At 51.3% G+C, this 26,132-nt stretch overlaps 1 protein-coding gene across 3 annotated transcripts in view; it reads right to left on the bottom strand.

The window, feature by feature from the left end:
• LOC140403202 (nuclear receptor subfamily 5 group A member 2-like) overlaps positions 1 to 26,132 on the bottom strand; it is a 73,568-nt gene that overhangs the window by 31,418 nt on the left and 16,018 nt on the right. For all 3 annotated transcript variants that reach the window (XM_072490954.1, XM_072490952.1, XM_072490953.1), the window contains 2 exons: positions 14,032 to 14,147; positions 1,664 to 1,805 (listed from right to left, as the gene is read on the bottom strand). In XM_072490954.1, coding sequence (XP_072347055.1) covers positions 1,664 to 1,805; positions 14,032 to 14,147 — 258 coding nt within the window. The remainder of the gene's footprint in view (positions 1 to 1,663; positions 1,806 to 14,031; positions 14,148 to 26,132) is intronic.

Below are 26,132 nucleotides of genomic sequence, written 5' to 3'. Positions count from 1 at the left end.
ACTCTAATTTTCATCTCTCCTTTTTCTCTTTATCCTGTTGTCCCAGAGACTCCCATTTCTCCCGGAGCCCCATTCTCAAGGGGCAAGGTCCTCTTCAGCTGACAGAGAGATTTCCCCCTTCCTCCATCTCGCACACGGTGCCACTGTTCTGTAGACACATAGATGGTGAATGCAGGGAGGCGACTGGGGGGCTTGCCACCAAACCCAATCGAGACCTCGCTTAACTTACACGGACATCTGATGACTAATTCCAGTGGGAAGACTTGATGATGTGGAGTTCAGATGGAGAGCATCAACGGATGTGATGGTGTGAGAGAGAGAGAGAGAGAGAGACAGAGTGGGAGGCTACAGATGAAGTTGGAATCAACATGCAAAGACTTACCTTCTACCTCTGACCCAGCGAATGAGGAATGTGCAACAAAAGCCCCTCAAACTATGGGTAGATGACACAATATGTGTATATTTGTTTGTACATGCATAGGTCAACGCGTATTTAGCATTGCCCAAAGTTGCAATCAGATGGTTCTCTTGCAGGTATGAACTCCTCCTGTGCCCAACAATACCATTGTTTCATATTCAGCAAACTGAAGTTGCCATTTATTCTACTGCACATCATGACCAAGGGCAATCACTAGGAATTAAGTAAAGGACTCTTGTATGGAAATCCTCCTCGTGAGTAACATTACCCTCATGAGAAATCCTCCTCAGGTCGAGCTCTCCCGGTGGTTTTACCCAGTGCACAGCTGAGGCAAGCAGATAAACAGAGTCCATCTCTCGTCTCCGGTGACTTATCTGGCCTCAGGCAGGCTTATTGGAAGGGACGCCCTAATCAGACGCAGTGCCCGGAGAGGGGGAAGCAGTTAGACTCCCACACATGGATAGACAGAATTAAGATCGCAATCAGCTGTGGTTTCATTGATTGACAGAGCGTGCCCAATGCGCTGAATCAACCTCGTGGTGTTTCCATGTTCCCATTCATGGTCGTAATCCATGACGCCCATTTGGAAATCAGTAGGTGGGGATACTTTTCCGGTCAGGACAGGGTTGAGTACCACTCACAGGCCTACCCCTGATTAAAATGCCCATTAAGCCCAGTGTTGGGATCTGTTCAGTTGCACCTGTCCTGGGAGGGGATCAATGTCCATGAATTCATTCCTCAGCTAGTGGAATTAGTCAATGAACATCAGAAGGAGAAATAAACAACTGGTCAATTTTCCTGGTGGGACCCGTCACTGGTTGACATTGTCCGGATTTCGGTTTGAGCTGCTGAATGGCCTTTGAGCCGTGTTTTGTGTGTTCACCCTGAAGAGGGGGCATTTACCTTGTGCTCGATCCCTCCACTGCCTTCCCTCTTCCATCTCTAAAATCCTCTGCAATACCCCCATTGCTCCTGTTCTGGCCCCATGAATATCCCTGATTTTCAGCCCTCTGCCAGCTACCTCGAGGCCCTGGGTCTGCAATTCCCTCCCTCCCACATTAAGATGCTGCAACATCCTTGACCAAAGTCATCTTTCCGAAAGCCTCCTTATGAGGCCCGGTGTCAACTTTATTTTTCCGACACGCCCTCCTGTGAAGCACCTTGGGATATTTTACCCATGTTCAAGGTGCTATGTAAATGCAAGTTGGTGTTGCAAAAGCGAATGGCTGCGAATCAGATAACTACCTTCCAGCTTCATCCCGACAGTCAAACACTTCTGGAATCGACAGTAAGGACACCGTTTCCGCTGGGTTTTGTCAATCTGACAGCTCTGATTTTCCACACAGGTGTACCGTTTGTTATTCTGGACAGTGCGTTTGAAAAACCCCTAAAATAGAAGCACACGGACGACTTCTTAATTTAGTTAATCAACAACATTTCCTCAGCGTCGTGGACAGGCAGCTGTCTACACAAGGCAGATATCAGACGAGGAAGTGGCGCTCTGGAACCTTACTTCCAGCCTGAGGTCAGCCAACAATTTCAACTGTTTCCTTCAGGCCACTTACAGTCACATTGCCATTTTATCTTATGATGTAATTATTATTTAAGCTTCGGATGGAGCACTCTACTCTGCATAACCGTACTCCTTGCAGTATACTTCGGACATGTTGACTTTGGAGAGTGCAGTACAGCGGCACTGTAGAGGAATAATGTCCTGGATATCATAAGGAGTAGAAGCAGAAGTAGGCCTTATCCGCCCCCCCCCCCCCGCCCCCCCACCACCGAACCTGCTCCGCCATTCAAAAAGATCATGGCTGATCTCATCTTGGACTCAACTCCGCTTTTCTGCCTGTGTTCCCCATGGCTCTTGACTTCTCTATCGCCCAAGAATCGATCAGTCCCAATCTTGAGTACATTCAATGAGGTAGCCTCCCGCTTTCTGGGGCGACACAGTTACAAAGCTTCGCCACCCAGCAGGACAAAAAGTTCCTCCTCGCCTCCATTGTAAATGGGTGACCCCCCCCCCCCCGATTCTGAAACTGTGCCCTCCGGATCTCAATGCCCCCACGAGGGGAAACAGCTTCTCGGCGTCCAACCTCCCCCCCCCCTCAGAATTATGAATATTTCATTACGATCATCTCTCACTCTTCTTAAACGGCAACGAGAATAGACCCACTGGCTCAACCTTTCCTCAGAAGACAGCTCTTCACCCCAGGAATCAACCAGGAATCTTCTCTGACCTGCCTCCAATGCAAGTCCCTCAGCAAACCAGTTGACCTAACCTTACACGGTATCGTGAGTTCAAATCCACATTGGCAAGTTGGGAATACAATAAATCTCGGAAATGAAAATACAGACGGTGCAAAACTGATCAGCAATAGGGCTTTGAAGAAGAGTCAAATAGACTCTTTTTTATCAAAAAAACTTGTTCATTGCTGGACCTGCTGCCAATTTGAGCCAAAGAGAAAGATATCCTTTTCTTACCCAGTATCAATCTGCTTCGGGGAATTAGCAAAGAACTGTTGCTGTCTAAACAGGATTTGCTTATGGACAAGGTAACAGAGAGGTTAGTGGGGAGGGGAGGGGGGGGAGGGGGGGGGGTCTGCAATTGGGGGAGAAGTGAAACAAGACTATCAAACAATGTTCTTTATAAACAGGATGTTCCTTACGAGACGGTCGTGGTGTGATGAGAAAACGAGGACAGATTTTTATCAGATGTATCCATTAATTATGATGGGAATTTATTTTAATGGTTTGTATTGATCTAAACTATGGATTCCAGGACTGAGAAATGATGGCTTGCTTCCCCATTGCTTTCGATTACTGTCCATCATAGTTCAGGTAAAGCACCAATACTTCACTTTGCTCCATCCTCGCTATATGTCATAACCTCAGCATTAAAAGTTTGGCTTCTGCGTCAACAATAACTTGGAATCGCAGACAAAAATGTTAAACTTGAACAAAGATAATCACACAGGTATGAGGGGGTAAACAGACTGAGAGGTATGACGGTAAATAAATATTTGAAGAAACAATTCAAAATAGGTGACAAAAGTACATTCCGTTGAAGCACAAAACTGCAGCGAGAAAGACCCATCGGTGCCTCACTCAGGAAGTTAAGGATAGCGTTAGACTGTAAATGTCAGCACAGTCCGCTCTCCCCTCTGAGAGCTGACTGGTGGAGGTTTAACCTGAGGGTCACCACACCTCAGGCGAGGGGCAAGGTTGAGAAGGCGCAGCCTTCATGAATAACCTCAGCCGGTACGGGGGTTGAACCGGTGATGTTGGCTTCATTCCGCATCACGGACCAGCTGCCCAGCCAACCCCTAATGGCGATAGATTAAAAGGAGAAGCATGGGCGGAATTCTCCGGAAATGGCGCGATGTCCGCCGACTGGCGCCCAAAATGGCGCAAATCAGACGGGCATCGCGCCGCCCCAAAGGTGTGCAATGCTCCGCATCTTTGGGGGACGAGCCCCAACCTTGAAGGGCTAGGTCGTCGCTGGAACAATTTCCGCCCCGCCAGCTGGTGGAAAAGGCCTTTGGTGCCCCGCCAGCTGGCACGGAAATGACATCTCCGGGCGGCGCATGCGCGGGAGCGTCAGCGGCCACTGACAGTTTCCGACGCATGCGCAGTGGAGGGAGTCTCTTCCGCCTACGCCATGGTGGAGACCGTGGCGAAGGCGGAAGGGAAAGAGTGCCCCCACGGCACAGGCCCGCCCGCGGATCGGTGGGCCCCGATCGCGGGCCAGGCCACCATGGGGGCACCCCCCGGGGCCAGATCGCCCCGCGCCCCCCCCCCCCCCAGGAACCCGGAGCCCACCCGCGCCGCCTTGTCCCGCCGGTAAGGTAGGTGGTTTAATTTACGCCGGCGGGACAGGCATTTTAGCGGCGGGACTTCGGCCCATCCGGGCCGGAGAATCGTGCGGGTGGGCCCGCCAACCGGCGCGGCTCGATTCCCGCCCCCGCCGAATCTCCGGTGCCGGCGACTTTGGCAACCGGCGGGGGCGGGATTCACGCCAGCCCCCGGCGATTCTCCGACCCGGTGGGGGGTCGGAGAATGTCGCCCCTTATGATGTTCCAAAAAACAGTAGCATGTCTGACGATTGGGTATGCTTTAGAATTCCGCAGTGTGTCATCAATAAGTTTATAAATCAGAAAAAAAAATAGAATATGAGAATAAACCGGACAGGAATATAAAAACAGATTGTAAGACTTTTTGTAAGTGTACAAGGAGGAAGAGAGTATCTAAAGTAAACATTGGCCCATTAGAAGCAGAGACAGGGGAAATAATTGTGCGGAATGAGGAAGCAGCAGAGGTATTGAACAAATATTTTGTGTCTGTCTGCACAGGAGGAGACGCAAGTTCCATTCCCGAAATCAATGTAAAACTAGAGGCTAAGAAGAGTGAGGGGATTAATGCCAGCAGAGAATAAGCATTGACAAAACCTGAGGGACAAAAATCAGGCAAATTCCCAGCACCTGATGGCCCTACACCACAGGGTTCTAAAGAGTTGGCTGCAATTCTTTAGATTTGGGATTGGTTGCACGAGATTGGAAGTTGGCAAATGTTACGCCACTTTTCAAGAAGGGACAAAAGTGGCTGGTTAGCTTAACATCAGTTGGTGGGAAAATTCTGGAATCTAATAGATAGAACAGAGAACATAGAAAAATACAGCACAGAACAGGCCCTTCGGCCCACGATGTTGTGCCGAACCTTTGTCCTAGATTAATTATACATTATCATAGAATTTACAGTGCAGAAGGAGGCCATTCGGCTCATTGAGTCTGCACCGGCTCTTGGAAAGAGCACCCTACCCAAGGTCAACACCTCCACCCTATTCCCACAACCCAGCAACCCCACCCAACACTCAGGGCAATTTTGGACACGAAGGGCAATTTTTCATGGCCAATCCACCTAACCTGCACATCTTTGGACTGTGGGAGGAAACCGGAGCACCCGGAGGAAACTCACGCACACACGGGGAGGACGTGCACACTTCGCACAGACAGTGACCCAAGCCGGAATCGAACCTGGGACCCTGGAGCTGTGAAGCAATTGTGCTATCCACAATGATACCATGCTGCCCTTAAGAACAACTTAATCTACACTATATCATTCTACCGTAATCCATGTACCTATCCAATAGCTGCTTGAAGGTCCCTAATGTTTCCGACTCAACTACTTCCACAGGCAGTGCATTCCATGCCCCCACTACTCTCTGGGTAAAGAAACTACCTCTGTCATCCCCCCCGATATCTTCCACCATTCACCTTAAATTTATGTCCCCTTGTAATGGTTTGTTCCACCCGGGGAAAAAGTCTCTGACTGTCTACTCTATCTATTCCCCTGATCATCTTATAAACCTCTATCAAGTTGCCCCTCATCCTTCTCCGTTCTAATGAGAAAAGGCCTAGCACCCTCAACCTTTCCTCATAAGACCTACTCTCCATTCCAGGCAACATCCTGGTAAATCTCCTTTGTACCTTTTCCAAAGCTTCCACATCCTTCCTAAAATGAGACGACCAGAACTGCACACAGTACTCCAAATGTGGCCTTACCTAAGTTTTGTACAGCTGCATCACCACCTCACGGCTCTTAAATTAAATCCCTCTGTTAATGAACGCTAGCACACCATAGGCCTTCTTCACAGCTCTATCAACTTGAGTGGCAACTTTCAAAGATGTATGAACATAGACCCCAAGATCTCTCTGCTCCTCCACATTGCCAAGAACTCTACCGTTAACCCTGTATTCCACATTCATATTTGTCCTTCCAAAATGGACAACCTCACACTTTTCAGGGTTAAACTCCATCTGCCACTTCTCAGCCCAGCTCTGCATCCTATCTATGTCTCTTTGCAGCCGACAACAGCCCTCCTCACTATCCACAACTCCATGAATCTTCATATCGTCTGCAAATTGACTGACCCACCCTTCAACTCCCTCATCCAAGTCATTAATGAAAATCACAAACAGCAGAGTACCCAGAACTGATCCCTGCGGGACGCCACTGGTAACTGGGCTCCAGGCTGAATATTTGCCATCCACCACCACTCTCTGACTTCGATCGGTTAGCCAGTTCATTATCCAACTGGCCAAACTTCCCACTATCCCATGCCTCCTTACTTTCTGCATAAGCCTACCATGGGGAACCTTATCAAATGCCTTACTAAAATCCATGTACACTACATCCACTGCTTTTCCTTCATCCACATGCTTGGTCACCTCCTCAAAGAATTCAATAAGACTTGTAAGGCAAGACCTACACCTCATAAATCCGTGCTGACTATCCCTAATCAAGCAGTGTCTTTCCAGATGCTCAGAAATCCTATCCTTCAGTACCCTTTCCATTATTTTGCCTACCACCAAAGTAAGACTAACTGGTCTGTAATTCCCAGGGTTATCCCTCGTCCCTTTTTTGAACAGGGGCACGACATTCACCACTCTCCAATCCCCTGGTACCACCCCTGTTGACAGTGAGGATGAAAAGATCATTGCCAACGGCTCTGCAATTTCATCTCTTGCTTCCCATAGAATCCTTGTATATATCCCATCAGGCCTGGGGGACTTGTCTATCCTCAAGTTTTTCAAAATGCCCAACACATCTTCCTTCCTAACAAGTATTTCCTCGAGCTTACCAGTCTGTTTCACACTGTCCTCTCCAACAATACCGCCCCTCTCATTTGTAAATACAGAAGAAAAGTACTCGTTCAATACCTCTCCTATCTCTTCAGACTCAATACACAATCTCCCGCTACTATCCTTGATCGGACCTACCCTCGCTCTAGTCACTCTCATGTTTCTCACATATGTGTAAAAGGCCTAGGGGTTTTACTTGATCCGACCCGCCAAAGATTGTTCATGCCCTCTCTCAGCTCTTCTAATCCCTTTCTTCAGTTCCCTCCTGGCTATCTTGTATCCTTCCAGCGCCCTGTCTGAACCTTGTGTCCTCAGCCTTACATAAGTCTCCTTCTTCCTCTTAACAAGACATTCAACCTCCCTTGTCAACCATGGTTCCCTCACTCGACCATCTCTTCCCTGCCTGACAGGGACATACATATCAAGGACACGTAGTACCTGTTCCTTGAACAAGTTCCACATTTCACTTGTGTCCATCCCTGACAGCCTATGTTCCCAACTTATGCACTTCAATTCTTGTCTGACAACATCGTATTTACCTTTCCCCCAATTGTAAACCTTGCCCTGTTGCACGTACCTATCCCTCTCCATTACTAAAGTGAAAGTCACAGAATTGTGATCACTATCTCCAAAATTGTCCCCCACTAACAAATCCAACACTTGCCCTGGTTCATTACCAAGTACCAAATCCAATATGGCCTCCCCTCTGGTCGGACAATCTACATACTGCGTTAGAAAAGCTTCCTGGACACACTGCACAAACACCACCCCATCCAAACTATTTGATCTAAAGAGTTTCCACTCAATGTTTGGGAAGTCACGGGCAGCACGGTAGCATGGTGGTTAGCACAATTGCTTCACAGCTCCAGGGTCCCAGGTTCGATTCCCAGCTTGGGTCACTGTCTGTGCGGAGTCTGCACATCCTCCCCGTGTGTGCGTGGGTTTCCTCCGGGTGCTCCGGTTTCCTCCCACAACCCAAAGATGTGCAGGTTAGGTGGATTGGCCATGATAAATTGCCCTTAGTGTCCAAAATTGCCCTTAGTGTTGGGTGGGGTTTCTGGATTGTGGGGATAGGGTGGAGGTGTTGATCTTGGGTAGGGTGCTCTTTCCAAGAGCCGGTGCAGACTCGATGGGCCGAATGGCCTCCTTCTGCACTGTAAATTCTATGAAAAAGAAAAATTGAAGTCGCCCATGACTACTACCCTGTGACTTCTGCACCGTTCCAAAATCTGTTTCCCAATCTGTTCCTCCACATCTCTGCTACTATTGGGGGGCCTATAGAAAACTCCGAACAAGGTGACTGCTCCTTTCTTATTTCTGACTGCAACCCATACTACCTCAGTAGGCAGATACTCCTCAAACTGCCTTTCTGCGGCTGTTATACTATCTCTAATTAACAATGCCACCCCCCCACCTCTTTTACCACCCTCCCTAATCTTATTGAAACATCTATAACCAGGGACCTCCAACAACCATTTCTGCCCCTCTTCTATCCAAGTTTCCTTGATGGCCACCACATCGTAGTCCCAAGTACCGATCCATGCCTTAAGTTCACCCACCTTATTCCTGATGCTTCTTGTGTTGAAGTATACACACTTCAACCCATCTCCAGCCTGCAAGTACTCTCCTTTGTCAGTGTTCCCTTCCCCACTGCCTCACTACACGCTTTGGTGTCCTGAATATCAGCTACCTTAGTTGCTGGACTACAAATCCGGTTCCCATTCCCTTGCCAAATTATTTTAAACCCTCCCGAAGAGTACTAGAAAACCTCCCTCCCAGGATATTGGTGCCCCTCTGGTTCAGATGCAACCCGTCCTGCTTGTACAGGTCCCACCTTCCCCAGAATGCGCTCCAATTATCCAAATACCTGAAGCCTTCCCTCCTACACCATTCCTGCAGCCATGTGTTCAACTGCACTCTCTCCCTATTCCGAGCCTCGCTGTCACGTGGCACCGGCAACAAACCAGAGATGACAAATCTGTCTGTCCTGGCTTTTAACTTCCAGCCTAACTCCCTAAACTTGTTTATTACCTCCACACCCCTTATCCTACCTACGTCGTTGGTACCAATGTGCACCACCACTTCTAGCTGCTCCCCCTCCCCCTTAAGGATCCTGAAGTCACGATCCGAGACATCCCTGGCCCTGGCACCCGGGAGGCAACATACCTTCTGGGAGTCTCGCTCACGACCACAGAATCTCCTATCTATTCCCCTGACCATTGAACCTCCTATTACTATTGCTTTTCTATTCTCCCCCCTTTCCTTTTGAGCCCCAGAGCCAGACTCAGTGCCAGAGACCTGGCCGCCAGGGCCTTCCCCTGGTAGGTCGTCCTCCCCAACAGCATCCAAAATGGTATACTTGTTTTGAAGGGGAACAGCCACGAGGGATCCCTGCACTGTCTGCCTGTTTGTTTTCTTTCCCCTGACTATAACCCAGCTACTCTTGTCCTGTACCTTGGGTGTGGTTACCTCCCTGTAACTCCTCTCTATCACCCACTCTGCCTCCTGGATGATCCGAAGTTCATCCAGCTCCAGCTCCAGTTCCCTAACATGGTCTCTGAGGAGCTGGAGTTGGGTGCATTTCCCGCAGGTATAGTCAGCGGGGACACCGGTGGTATCCCTCACCACCCACATCCTACAGGAGTAGCATGCAACTGGCCTAGCCTCCATCCCCTCCTACCTTACAGAATATAACTGCCCTGTGGACCAACTGGACCTCCGCCCTCCGACTCTGCTCCCAGTCAGCTGCACTCTCTGTAAACTCCCGGCTCTCTTCTCACTCTTTGCGGAAATGTAGGAAACAAAATGGAAGGAGCGCCTTACTCCCTCCTCACCTAACTCCCTCAGTCACCAAACTCTCACTATAGCACTCAAATGCACCAAATTCAGCACTCCCTCAGTCACCAAACTCTCACTATAGCACTCAAATGCACCAAATTCAGCACTCCCTCAGTCACCAAACTCTCACTATAGCACTCAAATGCACCAAATTCAGCACTCCCTCAGTCACCAAACTCTCACTATAGCACTCAAATGCACCAAATTCAGCACTCAGTGCAAACAAAGTCTGCACTGTCATAGATCACTTTTATACTTTGAATCAAGCCTCTGAAAAACTGGCCTAATCCAATTAACTAATTAACAAGCTCCAGCTGCAAGTACCTACAAGTAGAACCTTTGTTTAAAGCTAATTGAAAATTCACCTTCTTCTAAACCAAACAGCAACTTTTAAGTTAATTAACTAAATAAAAGAAAGACTAGACTTTAGATAAAAATGAACCCTTATACTCCCTCAGTCACCAAACTCTCACTCTAGCACTCAAATGCACCAAATTCAGCACTCAGTGCAAACAAAGTCTGCACTGTAGTGGATCACTTTTGTGCTGTGAATCTAGCCTCAGGAATTAAGGAATTCTTAGCATTGTACTTAGAAAAACATAGTACGATTAGAACAAATCAGCATGGTTTTACTAAGGGGAAATCCTGTTTGATAAATTTGTTATAGTTTTTTAAGGATAGATAGATAAGGTGGGGTAGATAAGGGGGAACCAGTAGCTGTAGTATACCTGGATCTCGACAAGACATTCGATAAATGCCACAAAAAGGGTGAATAAGCAAGATAAGGGCTCATGGAGTTTGGGGCGATAATTTGCTAAATCATGCTAATGAGTAGAGAATTGGTTAACAAACAGGAAGCAGAGAGTGGACATAAACGGGGCTCTTTCAAGGAGGCAGGCAGTCAATGTTGGAGCGTAGCAAAGATCAATGCTGGGGCCTCAGCTATTTACAATCTATATTAAACACTGAGATGAAAAGCCAGAGTGTAATTTATCAACATTAGTTGATGTTACCAAGTTAACTGGAAAGGTAAGGTGTAGGGGGGGACACAGGAAACGTGCAAAAGAGATATAGTGAATGGGTAACAAGATGGAAGAGGGAGGTTAATATAGGGAAATAATGTGGGGCAGTGTGAAGTCATTCGCTTTGGTCGCGAGAATAGAAAAGCAGAATATTTTATTAAAAGTGAGAAACTTGTAAGTGTTGATGGTGAAAGAACCTTGGATGTGCTTGTACAAGGAACGCAAAGAGTTAACAGGTAGGTGCAGCAAGCAGTTAGGAGGGCAAATGGCATATTGGCCTTTATTGCGAGGGGATTGGAGTACAGGGATAAAGAAATCTTGTTGAGCTGAACAAGGGTTCAGTGAGACATCTGGGATCTGTATGCAGTTTTGGTCTCTACGTTTAAGAAAGGTGCATGGAGACAGTGAAGGGTTCACTAAATTGGTCCCTCGGACGAGGAGATTGTCCTCTGATCAGAGGCTAAATAAATTCTGGCAGCCCGGGTTCGAATCCTGCCACGGCAGATCCTGAAATTTGAATTCAATAAAATACCTGAAATTAAAAGTCTAATGATGACCGGGAAACCCATTGTTGTAAAAGCCCACCTGGTTCGCTCGTGTCCTTTAGGGAGGGAAATATGCCATCCTTATCTGGTCTGGCCTACAGGGGGCTCCAGGCGCACAGCAATGTGGTTGACCCCTAAATGCCCCTCTGAAATGGCCGAGAGGGACAGTTCAAGGGTAATTAGGGGTGGGCAAACAATGCTGACCCAGCCAATGGCGTCCACATCCCATGAATGAATTTTTAGAAAATGATTGACCTCCGACCTCAACTCCACTTTGCACAAGATTGCCTCTTCCCTCCATTCCCTTCGAGTCCAAAAACTTGACAATCTCAGTCTTGAATATATTTCACAAAAAAGCATTCCAAGGGGGCTCCAAAGATTCGAAACCCTCGGAATGAAACAATTTCTCCACCTCTCAGTCTTGAATGGCCAATCCATTATCCTCAGACTATGATCCTTGTTCTAGACATCCCAGCCAGGGGAAAAAGGTCTATGAGCACCTACCTGGTTAATCCCCCTTAAAATCAATGCACTTCAAAGACATCACCTCTCATTCTTCTAAACTCCGGGAACTGTGAGCACAATTTACCCAACCTCTCAGCGTGACGCCGCCCTCCCTTCCGAGAAATCACAGAACAGTCCCGGTGCAGAAGGACGCCAGTTGGCCCAACGTGTTTACCAAACGAGCATCGTGTGTCAGTGCCCGTTCCCCTGCCTCTTCCCCCTACCCCCCGCACATCGTTTCCATTCAAATAATTATCTAACACCCTCCTGAAAGCCTCGATTGAACCTGCCTCCCCCACCCTCTCGGGCAGCGTGTTCCAGACCCAACCCACTCGCTGGGGGAAAATTACTTTTCCTCACGCCGCATTTTCCCCTCTTTGCAAATCAGGCTGGGGAACCTCATCCTTTGCCACCTCGCGAGCCTGTGGAGCTTTCCTTGGACAAGGAGACCAAAATGGTGCACGGGTGTGGTCTCACCGTAGCCCTATCTGATTGCTTGTTCCTGAATTATTAACATAAAAGAAACATTTCCTGGTATCATATCTAAAATGGCCTTTTTATAGCTTTGAACCCCTGTGTCCTATATTTACAATATATCCATAAAAGCTTCCTAACCAGTTTTAAGGGCAAGTCACACTTTTAAAACAGCTGAGAATATTTGGTGAATGTGTCAATTGCTGCACAAAACGTAACAGTTACAGGATGTTAAGCTGAAGGCATCTCGTTTGTGCCCAGTTGAAAGAACATTGTGATGAAAAAGAAAATCCAGAGATTGGCTACAAACTCCTTTGGTAGTCTAAAGGGGTGAGCAATTGCTAAGAATAACTGAATGACCTTTGTAACAGAGAGCTCCATTTCTGTCAATTGTTGCGCAAAGGGATGCCCTGAGAGTAATTTCTCCCTGTACTGACTCTCAAGGCCAGCTTTTTCCGACTTTGAAGCAATCGTGATTATTCTTGCGCATCAAAATGTCTCTCTTCTTTTGAAAGTGGCTGACTTATGGTGAGGGCATGGTTGTGTTGCCACAGCAGCTCTCCAGAATGTTTATTTATCTTGCGGTACTCTGTAACCTCGGGGTGGGGGGCAGGGGGTTCCCCGGAACGCCCGGAGGAAACCCACGCTGACAGGGGGAGAACATGCAATCCGCACAGACAGTGACCCAAGCCAGGAATCCAACCTTACATCGACGGGAGTGGGAACTCTGGCTGATTTCTTATCTCCTTCAGCTAAGGGTGTTATCGCAGGTATGGTGGGGATTACACCCAGAGGTATCTGGGGCGAAATTCTCCGGTAGCGGCGCGATGTCCGCCGACTGGCGCCCAAAACGGCACCAATCAGACGGGCTTCGCGCCGCCCCAAAGGTGCGGAATGCTCCGCATCTTTGGGGGACGAGCCCCAACCTTGAAGGGCTAGGTCGTCGCTGGAACAATTTCCGCCCCGCCAGCTGGCGGAAACGGCCTTTGTTGCCCCACCAGCTGGCGCGGAAATGACATGTCGGGGCGGCGCATGCGCGGGAGCGTCAGCGGCCGCTGACAGTTTCCCGCGCATGCGCAGTGGAGGGAGTCTCTTCCGCCTCCGCCATGGTGGAGACCGTGGCGGAGGCGGAAGGGAAAGAGTGCCCCCACGGCACAGGCCGCCCGCGGATCGATGGGCCCCGATCGCGGGCCAGGCCACCGTGGGGGCACGCCCCGGGGTCAGATTGCCCCCCCAGGACCCCGGAGCCTGCCCACGCCGCCTTGTCCCGCCGGTAAGGTAGGTGCTTTAATTTACGCCGGCGGGACAGGCAATTTATCGGCGGGACTTCGGCCCATCCGGGCCGGAGAATCGCGCGGGGGGGCCCGCCAACCGGCGCGGCCCGATTCCCGCCCCCGCCGAATATCCGGTACCGGAGACTTCGGCAACCGGTGGGGGCAGGATTCACGGCAGCCCCCGGCGATTCTCCAACCCGGCGGGGGGTCAGAGAATGACGCCCCTGGTCTCCATGGTCTTGTGCTTAACCCTGTGACACCTTTGGTCCCATCTCCAGTGTACGTCACTAACAATGACTTTAGAACATTTCGTACCTTACAGCTTTCACAGGTCAAAAGGCCATAGTGGTATCCCGAGACTTTGTCTCCACAAATCGGACACAGTTCCTCAAACGAAGCTTCAAACGGGAACTCCATCTTAACCTGAGGACCTAGGATACGAAACAGAAGATCATTGATGCTTAACACAAGCCCTTCATCAAGCCAGCATCGGAGTAACGGAACAACATAGCTACACTGGATGGTTTTGATAAAACAAAGAGTAGACTATGGAGAAATAAATAGCTTGGATGACCTGGTGAGGTCTAATATTTACACATAACATTTTTAATAGGCAACTAGTCTTTAATTTTGGTTCCCAAGTTGTTCCTGCCTCCCCCCCCCCCCCCCCACCCCCCCACCGCCCCACCACCACCACCATAATGTTCCCTAATTCTGTTCGACTGGATGTGTCCAGGTGCCTATAGCCACCGAACATTGGCATTTTGCTCCGCCCCCAGGGAACTGCATATAAGGTTACATTTAGTGGGCAGCGTGCAGTGAGCACACTTCTCGGCAGCTGTCTGGTTCTCTGGTAATTAAAGCCTTTGAATTATCAATCTTCTCTCCTGAGTCGTAATTGAGGGTATCTCAATTTAATTACCAGACTACATCAAGATGGACAGCGGTCTAAAGCCGGAGAAGTTCAATTTGGACGCTCGGTCGCCACTGAAATTTTTAAAATCTGGCTCCGGTGTTTTGAGGCCTATCTGAATTCCTCAGAGACTGAAGTTGACGGACCTCGCAAGCTGAGCTTACTACATGCCCATGTGGGCCACCGACTATCCTCCGTGATCGAGAAAGCTACGAAGTTTTAAACGCCGGTCGAAATCCTACAGAAGCGCTTCGTAAAGCCGATAAACGAGGTACATGCCAGACATTTGCTCTCGACGTGCTGCCAGCGTTCCGGGGAAACGCTAGACGAATACTTGGAGAGACTCACCACGCTCGCCAAGAACTGCGACCATAAAGAGGTGACGGCAAAAGTCCACATGAACTTACATATTCGTGATGCTTTCGTGTCCGGTATCCGATACCCGTACATCCGGAAGCGGCTCCTAGAAGACGGAGCTAAGGACCTCCAAGGCACGGTAACGCTCGCCTCGTCTCTGGAAGTGGCCCACCATAAATCTAAGCATGTACTCCGCGGACCTTGCGAACCCCTCTCGATCCCCTCCAGACTCGGCCACGCTACAGGCCTGCGCCGCCCGGCGACCTGCTCACACCGGGGGCCCACCATGCTATTTCTGTGGGCAAGGCCAGCACTCATGCCAGCGTTGCCCGGCCCGCTCCGCTATCTGCAATGACTGCGGAAAGAAGGGACACTTCGCAAAGGTCTGCCTGGCTGGGCCCAAAGGTCAGAAACAAAAGTCTCATCGGGCCTAGAAATCGAACTCCCGGGACTACAGGCCCCGCAACACGGCCGCGCGGCGGCCGGACACGCCTACTTCTGACGCGTCATCGCCCTCGTGCGAGTCATGGGGCGGCCATCTTGGCGGCGGCCATCTTCAAAACCCAACACGTGCGACCGACAGCGGCGGCCATTTTGCAAATCCGCTTCAACCGAGGACTCTGACTGCCCGCAACTAGGAGCGATCACGCTCGATCAATCTGCCCGCAACGAGGAGCGCTCACGCTCGATCAATCTCGGCCGAAGCACCGGCGAAACTCAATGATGCAGGTTCAAATCAACGGCCGCGACACCCCCTGCCTGTTTGACTCCGGGAGCACGGAGCGCTTTATCCATCCAGACACGGTAAGACGCTGCTCCCTGCGCACCTATCCTGCCTCCCAAACTATCGCCCTCTCATCTGGGTTTCATTCGGTCTAAATCACGGGGTATTGTGTCGCGAACCTCGCTATTCAAGGCGCCAAATACGCCCGTTTTAAACTTTATGTCCTCCCTCACCTCTGCGCCCCCCTGCTGCTCGGTCTGGACTTTCAGTGCAGCCGCCGAAACCTGACACTGATGTTCGGTGGACCCCTGTCCCCGCTCACGGTATGTAGCCTGGCGACATTCAAAGTTGCACCACCCCCCTCTTCGCGAACCTCACCCCCGACTGTAAGCCCGTCACTACCAGGAGTCGGCGGTACAGTGCCCAAGACATGACTTTCATCAAGTCAGAGGTTCAGCGGCTACTAAAAGAAGGGGTCATAGAGGCTAGCAACAGCCCTTGGAGGGCTCAAGTACTGGTAGTCCGCTCCGGGGAAAAACAACGTATGGTGGTGGACTATAGTCAGACCATAAACCGCTTTACGCAACTCGATGCGTACCCACTTCCCCGCAGAGCAGAAATGGTGAACCAAATCGCCCAGTATCGGGTATTCTCCACGGTCGACCTAAAATCTGCCTATCATCGACTCCCTATCCGCCCAGAGGACCGCCCCTAGACAGCCTTCGAAGCAGCCGGTCGGCGCTTCCACTTCCTCAGGGTCCCTTTTGATGTCACAAACGGAGTCTCTATTTTCCAAAGGGCGATGGATCAAATGGTGGACCAGTACGGCTTACGGGCTACATACCCGTACTTGGACAACGTCACCATCTGCGGCCATGACCAGCAGGACCATGACCCATGAGGAAGTTCCTCCAGACCGCCCGGTCTGACATACAACAAAGAGAAATGCGTGTTCCACACAACCCGGCTAGCCGTCCTCGGCTACGTCGTGGAAAACGGGGTCCTCGGCCCAGACCCCGACCGCATGCGCCCCCTTAAGGAGTTTCCCTCCCCCGTAGCCTCAAAGCACTCAAACGGTGCTAGGGGCTCTTTTCCTATTACGCCCAGTGGGTCCCCAGATATGTGGACAAAGCCCGACCACTCATTAAGACCACGGTTTTTCCCCTGACGGCTGAGGCTCAGTCGGCCTTCAGTCGTATCAAGGCCAATATCATCAAGGCCGCCATGCACGCGGTGGACAAAACCATTCCTTTCCAGGTAGAAAGCGATGCATCAGACGTCGCCCTGGCTGCTACCCTCAACCAGGCAGGCAGGCCAGTAGCGTTTTTCTCCCGAACCCTCACCGCCTCGGAAATCCAACACTCTGCAGTCAAGAAGGAGGCACAAGCCATAGTGGAGGCCGTGTGGCACTGGAGGCACTACCTAGCCAGTAGGAGGTTCGCCCTCGTCACCGACCAACGGTCGGTTGCCTTTATGTTCGATAACGCACAACGGGGCAAAATAAAGAATTAGATAATTCTGAGGTGGAGGATCGAACTCTCCACCAACACGTACAATATTACATATCGTCCGGGGAAGCTCAACGAGTCCCCAGATGCCCTGTCCCGCGGCACGTGCGCCAACGTGCAAAAGGACCGCCTGAGGGCTATCCACGATGACCTCTGCCACCCGGGGGGTCACCCGGCTTGCCCATTTCATCAAGTCACGCAACCTACCTTACTCCACTGAAGAGGTCAAGGCCATGACCAAGGCTTGCCAGATCTGCGCTGAGTGCAAACCGCACTTCTACATACCAGACAGGGCCCACCTGGTAAAGGCCTCTGGGCCCTTTGAGCGACTAAGCATGGACTTCAAAGGGGCCCTCCCATCCACCAACCGCAACAGTTATTTCCTCACTGCCATCGATGAATTCTCCCCCTTCCCCTTCGCTGTCCTCTATGACCTCGGGGAGCACGGTTGTCTGAGCCTTTGCCTGCGTTGGAGCAGGGGTGTATCCGGGGTGACTAGGGTGATTGGTGCCGGCGCCGGCTGAGGGGAGGGGGGCGCTATGGGGGGGTGGGCCTCCGTAATCAAGGCACTGCACAGCACCTTCACGCTGTTTGGTTTCCCCGCTTATATCCACAGCGACCTGGGTACATCGTTTATGAGCGATGAGCTTTGTCGAGATCTGCTCAACAAGGGCATCGCCTCGAGCAGAACGACCAGCTATAACCCATGGGGAAACGGGCAGGTGGAGAGGGAGAACACGACAGTTTGGAAGGCTGTCCTTCTAGCCCTATGGCCAAGAAGTCTCCCAATCGCCCGCTGGCAGGGGGTCCTACCCGATGCCCTACATTCCATTAGGTCGCTCTTCTCTACGGCCACGAACGAGAACCCTCAACACCGTTTGTTTGTCTTCCCCAGGAGGTCCACCTCTGGGGTCTCGCTTCCATGTTGGCTGACGACTCCGGGACCAGTTCTACTCCGGAGGCACGTGAGGAGCCATAAGACAGATCCGCTAGTCGAGAGGGTGCAATTACTACACGCAAACCCTCAATACGCCTACGTCGAGCACCCCGACGGCAGGCAGGACACCGTTACCCTGCGAGACATGGCACCCGCTGGCTCGCCCACCGACGCCCCCCCCTTCTACCGACGCTCCCCTCCCTGCACCGGCTGTCGACTCCAACAGCGCACCCCCCCCATAGCGCCCCCCTCCCCTCAGCCGGCGCTGGCACCAATCACCCTAGTCACCCCGGATACCCCCCTGCTCCAACGCGGGCAAAGGCTCAGACAACCGTGCTCCCGGATATACCACCAGCGAGGACGACTGTATCCACTGCACCACCACCGGAGCTGAGAAGGTCGACACGGGCAATCAGACCACCCAAAAGACTGAACTTGTAATCCCACTTCACCCCCGACCGACTATGCGTTTTTTTTAAACAGGGGGTGAATGCGATGAATGATATCTGTATACACATGTACCTTTAATGCGTAGGCCCCTTTAAGACTGGGTTTGGAACACTGGGGGACTCCACCTCCGGCTCCGCCCCCAGGGAACTGTATATAATGTTACGTTCAGTGGGCAGCGTGCAGTGAGCACACTTTTCGGCAGCTGTCTGGTTCTCTGGCAATTAAAGCCTTTGAATTATCAATCTCCTCTCCTGAGTCGTAATTGAGGGTATCTCACATACACTCACACAAACACTCATTTAAACACACATACACACACAAACTCACACAAACACTCACTTAAACACACACACCCACAAAAACACATACACACACTTAAATACACACTCGCACAAACACACTCACACAAATGCACACTCGCTCAAAGGCACACACACACTCGCTCAAAGGCACACACTCACACAAACACACTCATTCAAACAGACACACTCACACAAACACACATCCACACAAACACACACTCGCTCAAAGACGCACACTCACACAAACAAACGTACTCACTCAAACACACACATAGAACATAGAACATAGAGAACAGTACAGCACACGGTGCTGTGCCGAGCATTTATCCTAATGTAAGATCAACCTAACCTACACCCCTTCAATTTATTGCTGTCCATGTGCCTGTCTAAGAGTCGCTTAAATGTCCCGAATGACTCTGATTCCACCACCTCTGCTGGCAGTGCATTCCACACACCCACCACTCTCTGTGTAAAGAACCTACCTCTGACATCTCCCCTATACCTTCCTCCAATCACCTTAAAATTATGTCCCCTTGTGACAGCCATTTCCACCCTGGGGAAAGGTCTCTGGCTATCCATTCTATCCATGCCTCTCATCACCTTGTACACCTCTATCAAGTCACCTCTCTTCCTTCTTCGCTCCAGTGAGAAAAGCCCTAGCTCCCTCAACCTTTCTTCATAAGACATGCCCTCCAGTCCAGGCAGCATCCTGGTAAATCTCCTCTGTACCCTCTCCTAAGCATCCACATCCTTCCTATAATGAGGCGACCAGAACTGGACACAATATACCCTGGTTTAACCAGGGTTTTATAAAGCTGCAGCAAAACCTCGCAGCTCTTAAACTCAATCCCCCTGGTTAATGAAAGCCAACACACCATATACCTTCTTAACAACCCTATCAACCTGGGTGGCAACTTTGAGGGATCTATGTACGTGGACCCCAAGATCCCTCTGTTCCTCCACACGTCCAAGAATCCTGCCTTTAACCCTGTATTCAGCATTCAAATTCAACCTTCCAAAATTAATCACTTCACACTTATCAAAGTTGAACTCCATCTGCCACTTCTCAGCCCAGCTTTGCATCCTGTCAATGTCCTGTTGTAACCTGCAACAACCCTCAACACTATCGACAACTCCCCCAACCTTCGTGTCATCGGCAAACTTACTAACCCATCCTTCCACTTCCTCATCCAAGTCATTTCTAAAAACCACAAAGAGCAGAGGTCCCAGAACAGATCCTTGCGGGACACCACTGATCACCGACCTCCAGGCAGAATACTTTCCATCCACTACCACTCACTGTCTTCTTTCAGCCAGCCAATTCTGTATCCAGACAGCCAAATTTCCCTGTATCCCATGCCCCCTAACTTCCTGAATGAGCCTACCATGGGGAACCTTATCAAATGCCTGACTGAAATCCATATACACCACATCCACTGCCCGACCTTCATCAATGTGTCTCGTCACATCCTCAACGAATTCAATTAGGCTTTTAAGGCATGACCTGCCCCTCACAAAGCCATGCTGAGTATCTTTAATCAAACTATGTTTTTCTAAATAATCATAAATCCTGGGCGAAATTCTCCCCCAACGGCGCGATGTCCGCCGACTGGCGCCAAACACGGCGCCAATCAGACGGGCATCGCGCCGGCCCAAAGGTGCGGAAAGCTCCGCATCTTTGGCGGCCGAGCCCCAACATTGAGGGGCTAGGCCGACGCCGGAGGGATTTCCGCCCTGCCAGCTGGCGGAAATGGCGTTTGTTGCCCCGCCAGCTGGCACGGAAATGCGGCGCATGCGCGGGAGCGTCAGCGGCCGCTGACAGTTTCCTGGTGCATGCGCGGGAGCGTCAGCGGCCGCTGTCAGTTTCCCGCGCATGCGCAGTGGGGAGAGTCTCTTCTGCCTCCGCCATGGTGGAGGCCGTACCAGAGGCGGAAGGGAAAGAGTGCCCCCACGGCACAGGCCCGCCCGCGGATCGGTGGGCCCCGATCACGGGCCAGGCCACCGTGGGGGCACCCCCAGGGGTCAGATCGCCCCGCGCTCCCCCCCCAGGACCCCGGAGCCCGCCCACGCCGCCTGGTCCCGCCGGTAAATACCAGGTTTGCTTTACGCCGGCGGGACAGGCAATTTCTGGGCGGGACTTCGGCCCATCTGGGCCGGAGAATCCAGCGGGGGGTCCCGCCAACCGGCGCGGCCCGATTCCCGCCCCCGCCCAATCTCCGGTACCGGAGACTTCGGCGGGGGCGGGATTCACAGCGGCGTACGGCCATTCTCCGACCCGGCGGGGGGTCGGAGAATGACGCCCCCTATCTCTCAGAATCCTTTCCAATATTTTGCTCACCACAGACGTAAGACTGATGAGTCTGTAATTCCCAGGGATTTCCCTTTTCCCTTTCTTGAACAGGGGAACAACATTCGCCTCCCTCCAATCCTTCGGTACGACTCCAATGGAGAGTGAGGACGCAAAGATCATCGCCAATGGCGCAGCAATCTCCTCCCTCGCTTCCCGTAGTAACCTTGGGTATATCCCGTCAGGCCCAGGGGACTTATCTATCCTGATGCTTTTCAAAATTTCCAGCACATCCTCCTTCTTAATATCAACCTGTTCGAGTCTATTAACCTGGTTCACACTGTTCTCATGGGCAACAAGGTCTCTCTCTCTAGTGAATACTGAAGCAAAGTATTCATTTAGGGTTTCCCCCATCTCCTCAGACTCGAGGCACAAGTTCCCTCCACTATCCCTGATCGGCCCTACTCTCACTCTGATCATCCTCTTACTTCCCACATAAGGATAGAACGCCTTGGGGTTTTCCCTAATCTTTCCCGCCAGGGCTTTTTCATGCCCCCTTTCTAGCTGTCCTCAGTCCATTTTTCAGTTCCTTCCTGGCTACCCTGTAACCCTCTCGAGCCGAGTCAGATCCTTGCTTCCTCAACCTTACATAAGCTTCCTTCTTCCTCTTGACTAGAAGCTCCACGTCTCTTGTCATCCAAGGCTCCTTCACCTTACCATTCCTTCCTCGTCTCAGTGGGACAAAACTATCCAGCACTCGCAGCAAGTGCTCCTTAAACAACTCCCACATTACTGTTGTGCATTTCCCCAAGAACAATTGTTCCCACTCCTCAGCTCCTGTCTAATACACACACAGAAACACACATACACACACATGTACACACACACACATGTAACACACAGAGGTGTGGTATGTGAAAGGCTAATTGGAGAAATCTTTCAGGAACCAACAGGGGTACAGTGGGCCAGTTGCCTCTATCTCTGCTAATCTGACTGTGTGCGTGTGTGAGGAGCGGCGACGGAGCAGTGGTCCAGACTGGGATGGAAGGTGCGAGTCTGAAGGTGAAGGGTTATTTAACACATAGGGCAGGGCAGCCTGGAACCGAGCAGTGAGGAGAGTGAGGCGTTGCTGCAGGAAACCTGAGGATATTCAGTGAGGACTCATCCCAGTGAAGAGATTATGTTACACCCCCCCAGATTAACCTGGAGATCATTTCACATTCAATATCAATATGTAAATTAATTTTCCTGAACTTCCTCACGATCTACCAGTGTAGGGAGGTGAATGGAACTAAATGATATCGAGGAGGAAAACTGTGTACAGAGGGAAATAGCCACAGCCGGCTGCACTCTCTCTCTCTGTCTCTCACCTTGCTGCTCTCTCTCTCTCTGTCTCTCACCTTGCTGCACTCTCTCTCTCTGTCTCTCACCTTGCTGCACTCTCTCTCTCTGTCTCTCACCTTGCTGCTCTCTCTCTCTGTCTCTCACCTTGCTGCAATCTCTCTCTCTGTCTCTCACCTTGCTGCACTCTCTCTCTCTGTCTCTCACCTTGCTGCTCTCTCTGTCTCTCACCTTGCTGCTCTCTCTCTCTCACCTTGCTGCTCTCTCTCTCCCTCTCTCTCGCCTTGCTGCACTCTCTCTCTCTGTCTCTCACCTTGCTGCTCTCTCTCTCTGTCTCTCACTTTGCTGCTCTCTCTCTCTCTGTCTCTCACCTTGCTGCACTCTCTCTCTCTGCCTCTCACCTTGCTGCTCTCTCTCTCTGTCTCTCACCTTGCTGCACTCTCTCTCTCTGTCTCCCACCTTGCTGCTCTCTCTCTCTCTCTCTCTGTCTCTCACCTTGCTGCTCTCTCTCTCTCTGTCTCTCACCTTGCTGCACTCTCTCTCTCTGCCTCTCATCTTGCTGCTCTCTCTCTCACCTTGCTGCACTCTCTCTCTCACCTTGCTGCTCTCTCTCTCTGTCTCTCACCTTGCTGCGCTCTCTCTCTCTCTTTCTCACCTTGCTGCACTCTCTCTCTCTTTGTCTCTCTCCTTGCTGCACTCTCTCTCACTTCGCTGCACTCTCTCTCTCTGTCTCTCACCATGCTGCTCTCTCTCTCCCACCTTGCTGCTCTCTCTCTCTCTCTCCCTCTCTCTCCCACCTTGCTGCTCTCGCTCTCTCTCAGTCTCTCCCCTTGCTGCTCTCTCGCTCTCTCTCTCACACCTTGCTGCACTCTCTCTCTCTCTCTCGTCTTGCTGCACTCTCCCTCTCTCACCTGCTGCACTCTCTCTCTCTGTCTCTCACCTTGCTGCACTCTCTCTCTCTGTCTCTCTCCTTGCTGCTCTCTCTCTCACCTTGCTGCACTCTCTCTCTCTCACTCTCACCTTGCTGCACTCTCTCTCTCTCTCTCACCTTGCTGCACTCTCTCGCTCTCTGTCTCTCACCTTGCTGCTCACACTCTCTCTCTCCTTGCTGCTCTCTCTCTCTCCTTGCTGCTCTCTCTCTCTCTCTCTCTCACATTGCTGCACTCTTTCTCTCTCACCTTGCTGCTCTCTCTCTCTCTCTCTCGCCTTGCTGCTCTCTCTCTCTCTCTCTCTCGCCTTGCTGCACTCTCTCTCTCTCTGTCTCTCACCTTGCTGCTCTACTCTCTCTCTCTCTCTCTCACCTTGCTGCTCTCTCTCTCTCTGTCTCTCACCTTGTTGCACTCTCTCGCTCTCTCTCCTTGCTGCTCTCTCTCACTCTCTCACCTTGCTGCACTCTCTCTCTCTGTCTCTCACGTTGCTTCACTCTCTCTCTCTTTCTCTCATCTTGCTGCACTCTCTCTGTCTCTCACCTGGCTGCTCTCTCTCTTGCTCTCTCTCACTCACCTTGCTGCACTCTCTCTCTCTGTCCCTCACCTTGCTGCTCTCTCTCTCGCCTTGCTGCTCTCTCTCTCTCTCTCTCTCACCTTGCTGCTCTCTCTCTCTCTCTCTCTCACCTTGCTGCACTCTCTCTCTCTCTCTCTCTCTCACTTGCTGCACTCTCTCTCTCTCTCTCTCTCACCTTGCTGCACTTTCTCTCTCTGTCTCTCTCACCTTGCTGCTCTCTCTCTCACCTTGCTGCAATCTCTCTCTCTCTCGCTTTCTCACCTTGCTGCACTCTCTCTCTCTCTCTCTCTCACCTTGCTGCACTCTCTCTCTCTGTCTCACACCTTGCTGCTCTCTCTCTCTCTCTCACCTTGCTGCAGTCTCTCACTCTCTCACCTTGCTGTACTCTCTCTCTCTCTCTCTCGCCTTGCTGTACTTTCTCTCTCTCTCTCCCACCTTGCTACACTCTCTCTTTCTCGCTCCCACCTTGCTACACTCTCTCTCGCCTTGCTGCACTCTCTCTCTCTCTCACCTTGCTGCTCTCTCTCTGTCTCTCACCTTCTCTCTTTCTCACCTTGCTGCACTCTCTCTCTCTTTGTCTCTCTCCTTGCTGCACCCTCTCTCACTTCGCTGCACTCTCTCTCTGTGTATCTCACCATGCTGCTCTCTCTCTCCCACCTTGCTGCTCTCTCTCTCTCTCTCTCCCTCTCTCTCCCACCTTGCTGCTCTCGCTCTCTATCAGTCTTTCCCCTTGCTGCTCTCTCGCTCTCTCTCTCACACCTTGCTGCACTCTCTCTCTCTCTCGACTTGCTGCACTCTCCCTCTCTCACCTGCTGCACTCTCTCTCTCTGTCTCTCACCTTGCTGCACTCTCTCTCTCTGTCTCTCACCTTGCTGCACTCTCTCTGCCTGTCTCCTTGCTGCTCTCTCTCTCACTCTCACCTTGCTGCACTCTCTCTCTCTCACTCTCACTTGCTGCACTCTCTCTCTCTCTCTCACCTTGCTGCTCTCACTCTCTCTCTCTTTGCTGCTCTCTCTCTCTGTCTCCTTGCTGCTCTCTCTCTCTCTCTCTCACCTTGCTGCCCTCTCTCTCTCACCTTGCTGCTCTCTCTCTCTCTCTCTCGCCTTGCTGCTCTCTCTCTCCCTCTCTCTCGCCTTGCTGCACTCTCTCTCTCTGTCTCTCACCTTGCTGCTCTCACTCTCTCTCTCTCACCTTGCTGCTCTCTCTCTCTCTGTCTCTCACCTTGTTGCACTCTCTCTCTCTCTCCTTGCTGCTCTCCCTCTCCCTCTCACCTTGCTGCACTCTCTCTCTCTGTCTCTCACGTTGCTTCACTCTCTCTCTTTCTCTCATCTTGCTGCACTCTCTCTCTCTCTCCTTGCTGCACTCTCTCTGTCTCTCACCTTGCTGCTCTCTCTCTCTCTCTCACTCACCTTGCTGCACTCTCTCTCTCTCTGTCCCTCACCTTGCTGCTCTCTCTCTCGCCTTGCTGCTCTCTCTCTCTCTCTCTCTCTCACCTTGCTGCTCTCTCTCTCTCTCACCTTGCTGCACTCTCTCTCTCTCACCTTGCTGCACTCTCTCTCGCTCTCTCACCTTGCTGCACTCTCTCTCTGTCTCTCTCACCTTGCTGCTCTCTCTCTCTCTCACCTTGCTGCAATCTCTCTCTCTCTCTCTCTCTCACCTTGCTGCACTCTCTCTCTCTCTCTCACCTTGCTGCACTCTCTCTCTCTGTCTCACACCTTGCTGCTCTCTCTCTCTCTCACCTTGCTGCAGTCTCTCACTCTCTCACCTTGCTGTACTCTCTCTCTCTCTCTCTCTCTCTCACCTTGCTGCATTCTCTCCCTCTCCCTGTCTCTCACCTTGCTGCTCTCTCTCTCTCTCTCTCCTTGCTGCACTCTCTCTCTCTCTCACTTTGCTGCTCTCTCTCGCTCTCTCTCACCTTGCTGCTCTCTCTCTCTGTCTCTCACCTTGCTGCTCTCTCTCTCTCTCTCATCTCACAGCTTGCTGCTCTCTCTCTCTCACCTTGCTGCATTCTCTCCCTCTCCCTGTCTCTCACCTTGCTGCTCTCTCTCTCTCTCACCTTGCTGCACTCTCTCTCTCTCTCTCTCACCTAGCTGC

This window comes from Scyliorhinus torazame, chromosome 27 (genome assembly GCF_047496885.1).
Source record: "Scyliorhinus torazame isolate Kashiwa2021f chromosome 27, sScyTor2.1, whole genome shotgun sequence".
Taxonomy (NCBI): Eukaryota; Metazoa; Chordata; class Chondrichthyes; order Carcharhiniformes; family Scyliorhinidae; genus Scyliorhinus; species Scyliorhinus torazame.
The sequence above is the reverse complement of the archived record's forward strand: the minus strand, read 5'-3'. Positions and strand labels throughout refer to the sequence as shown.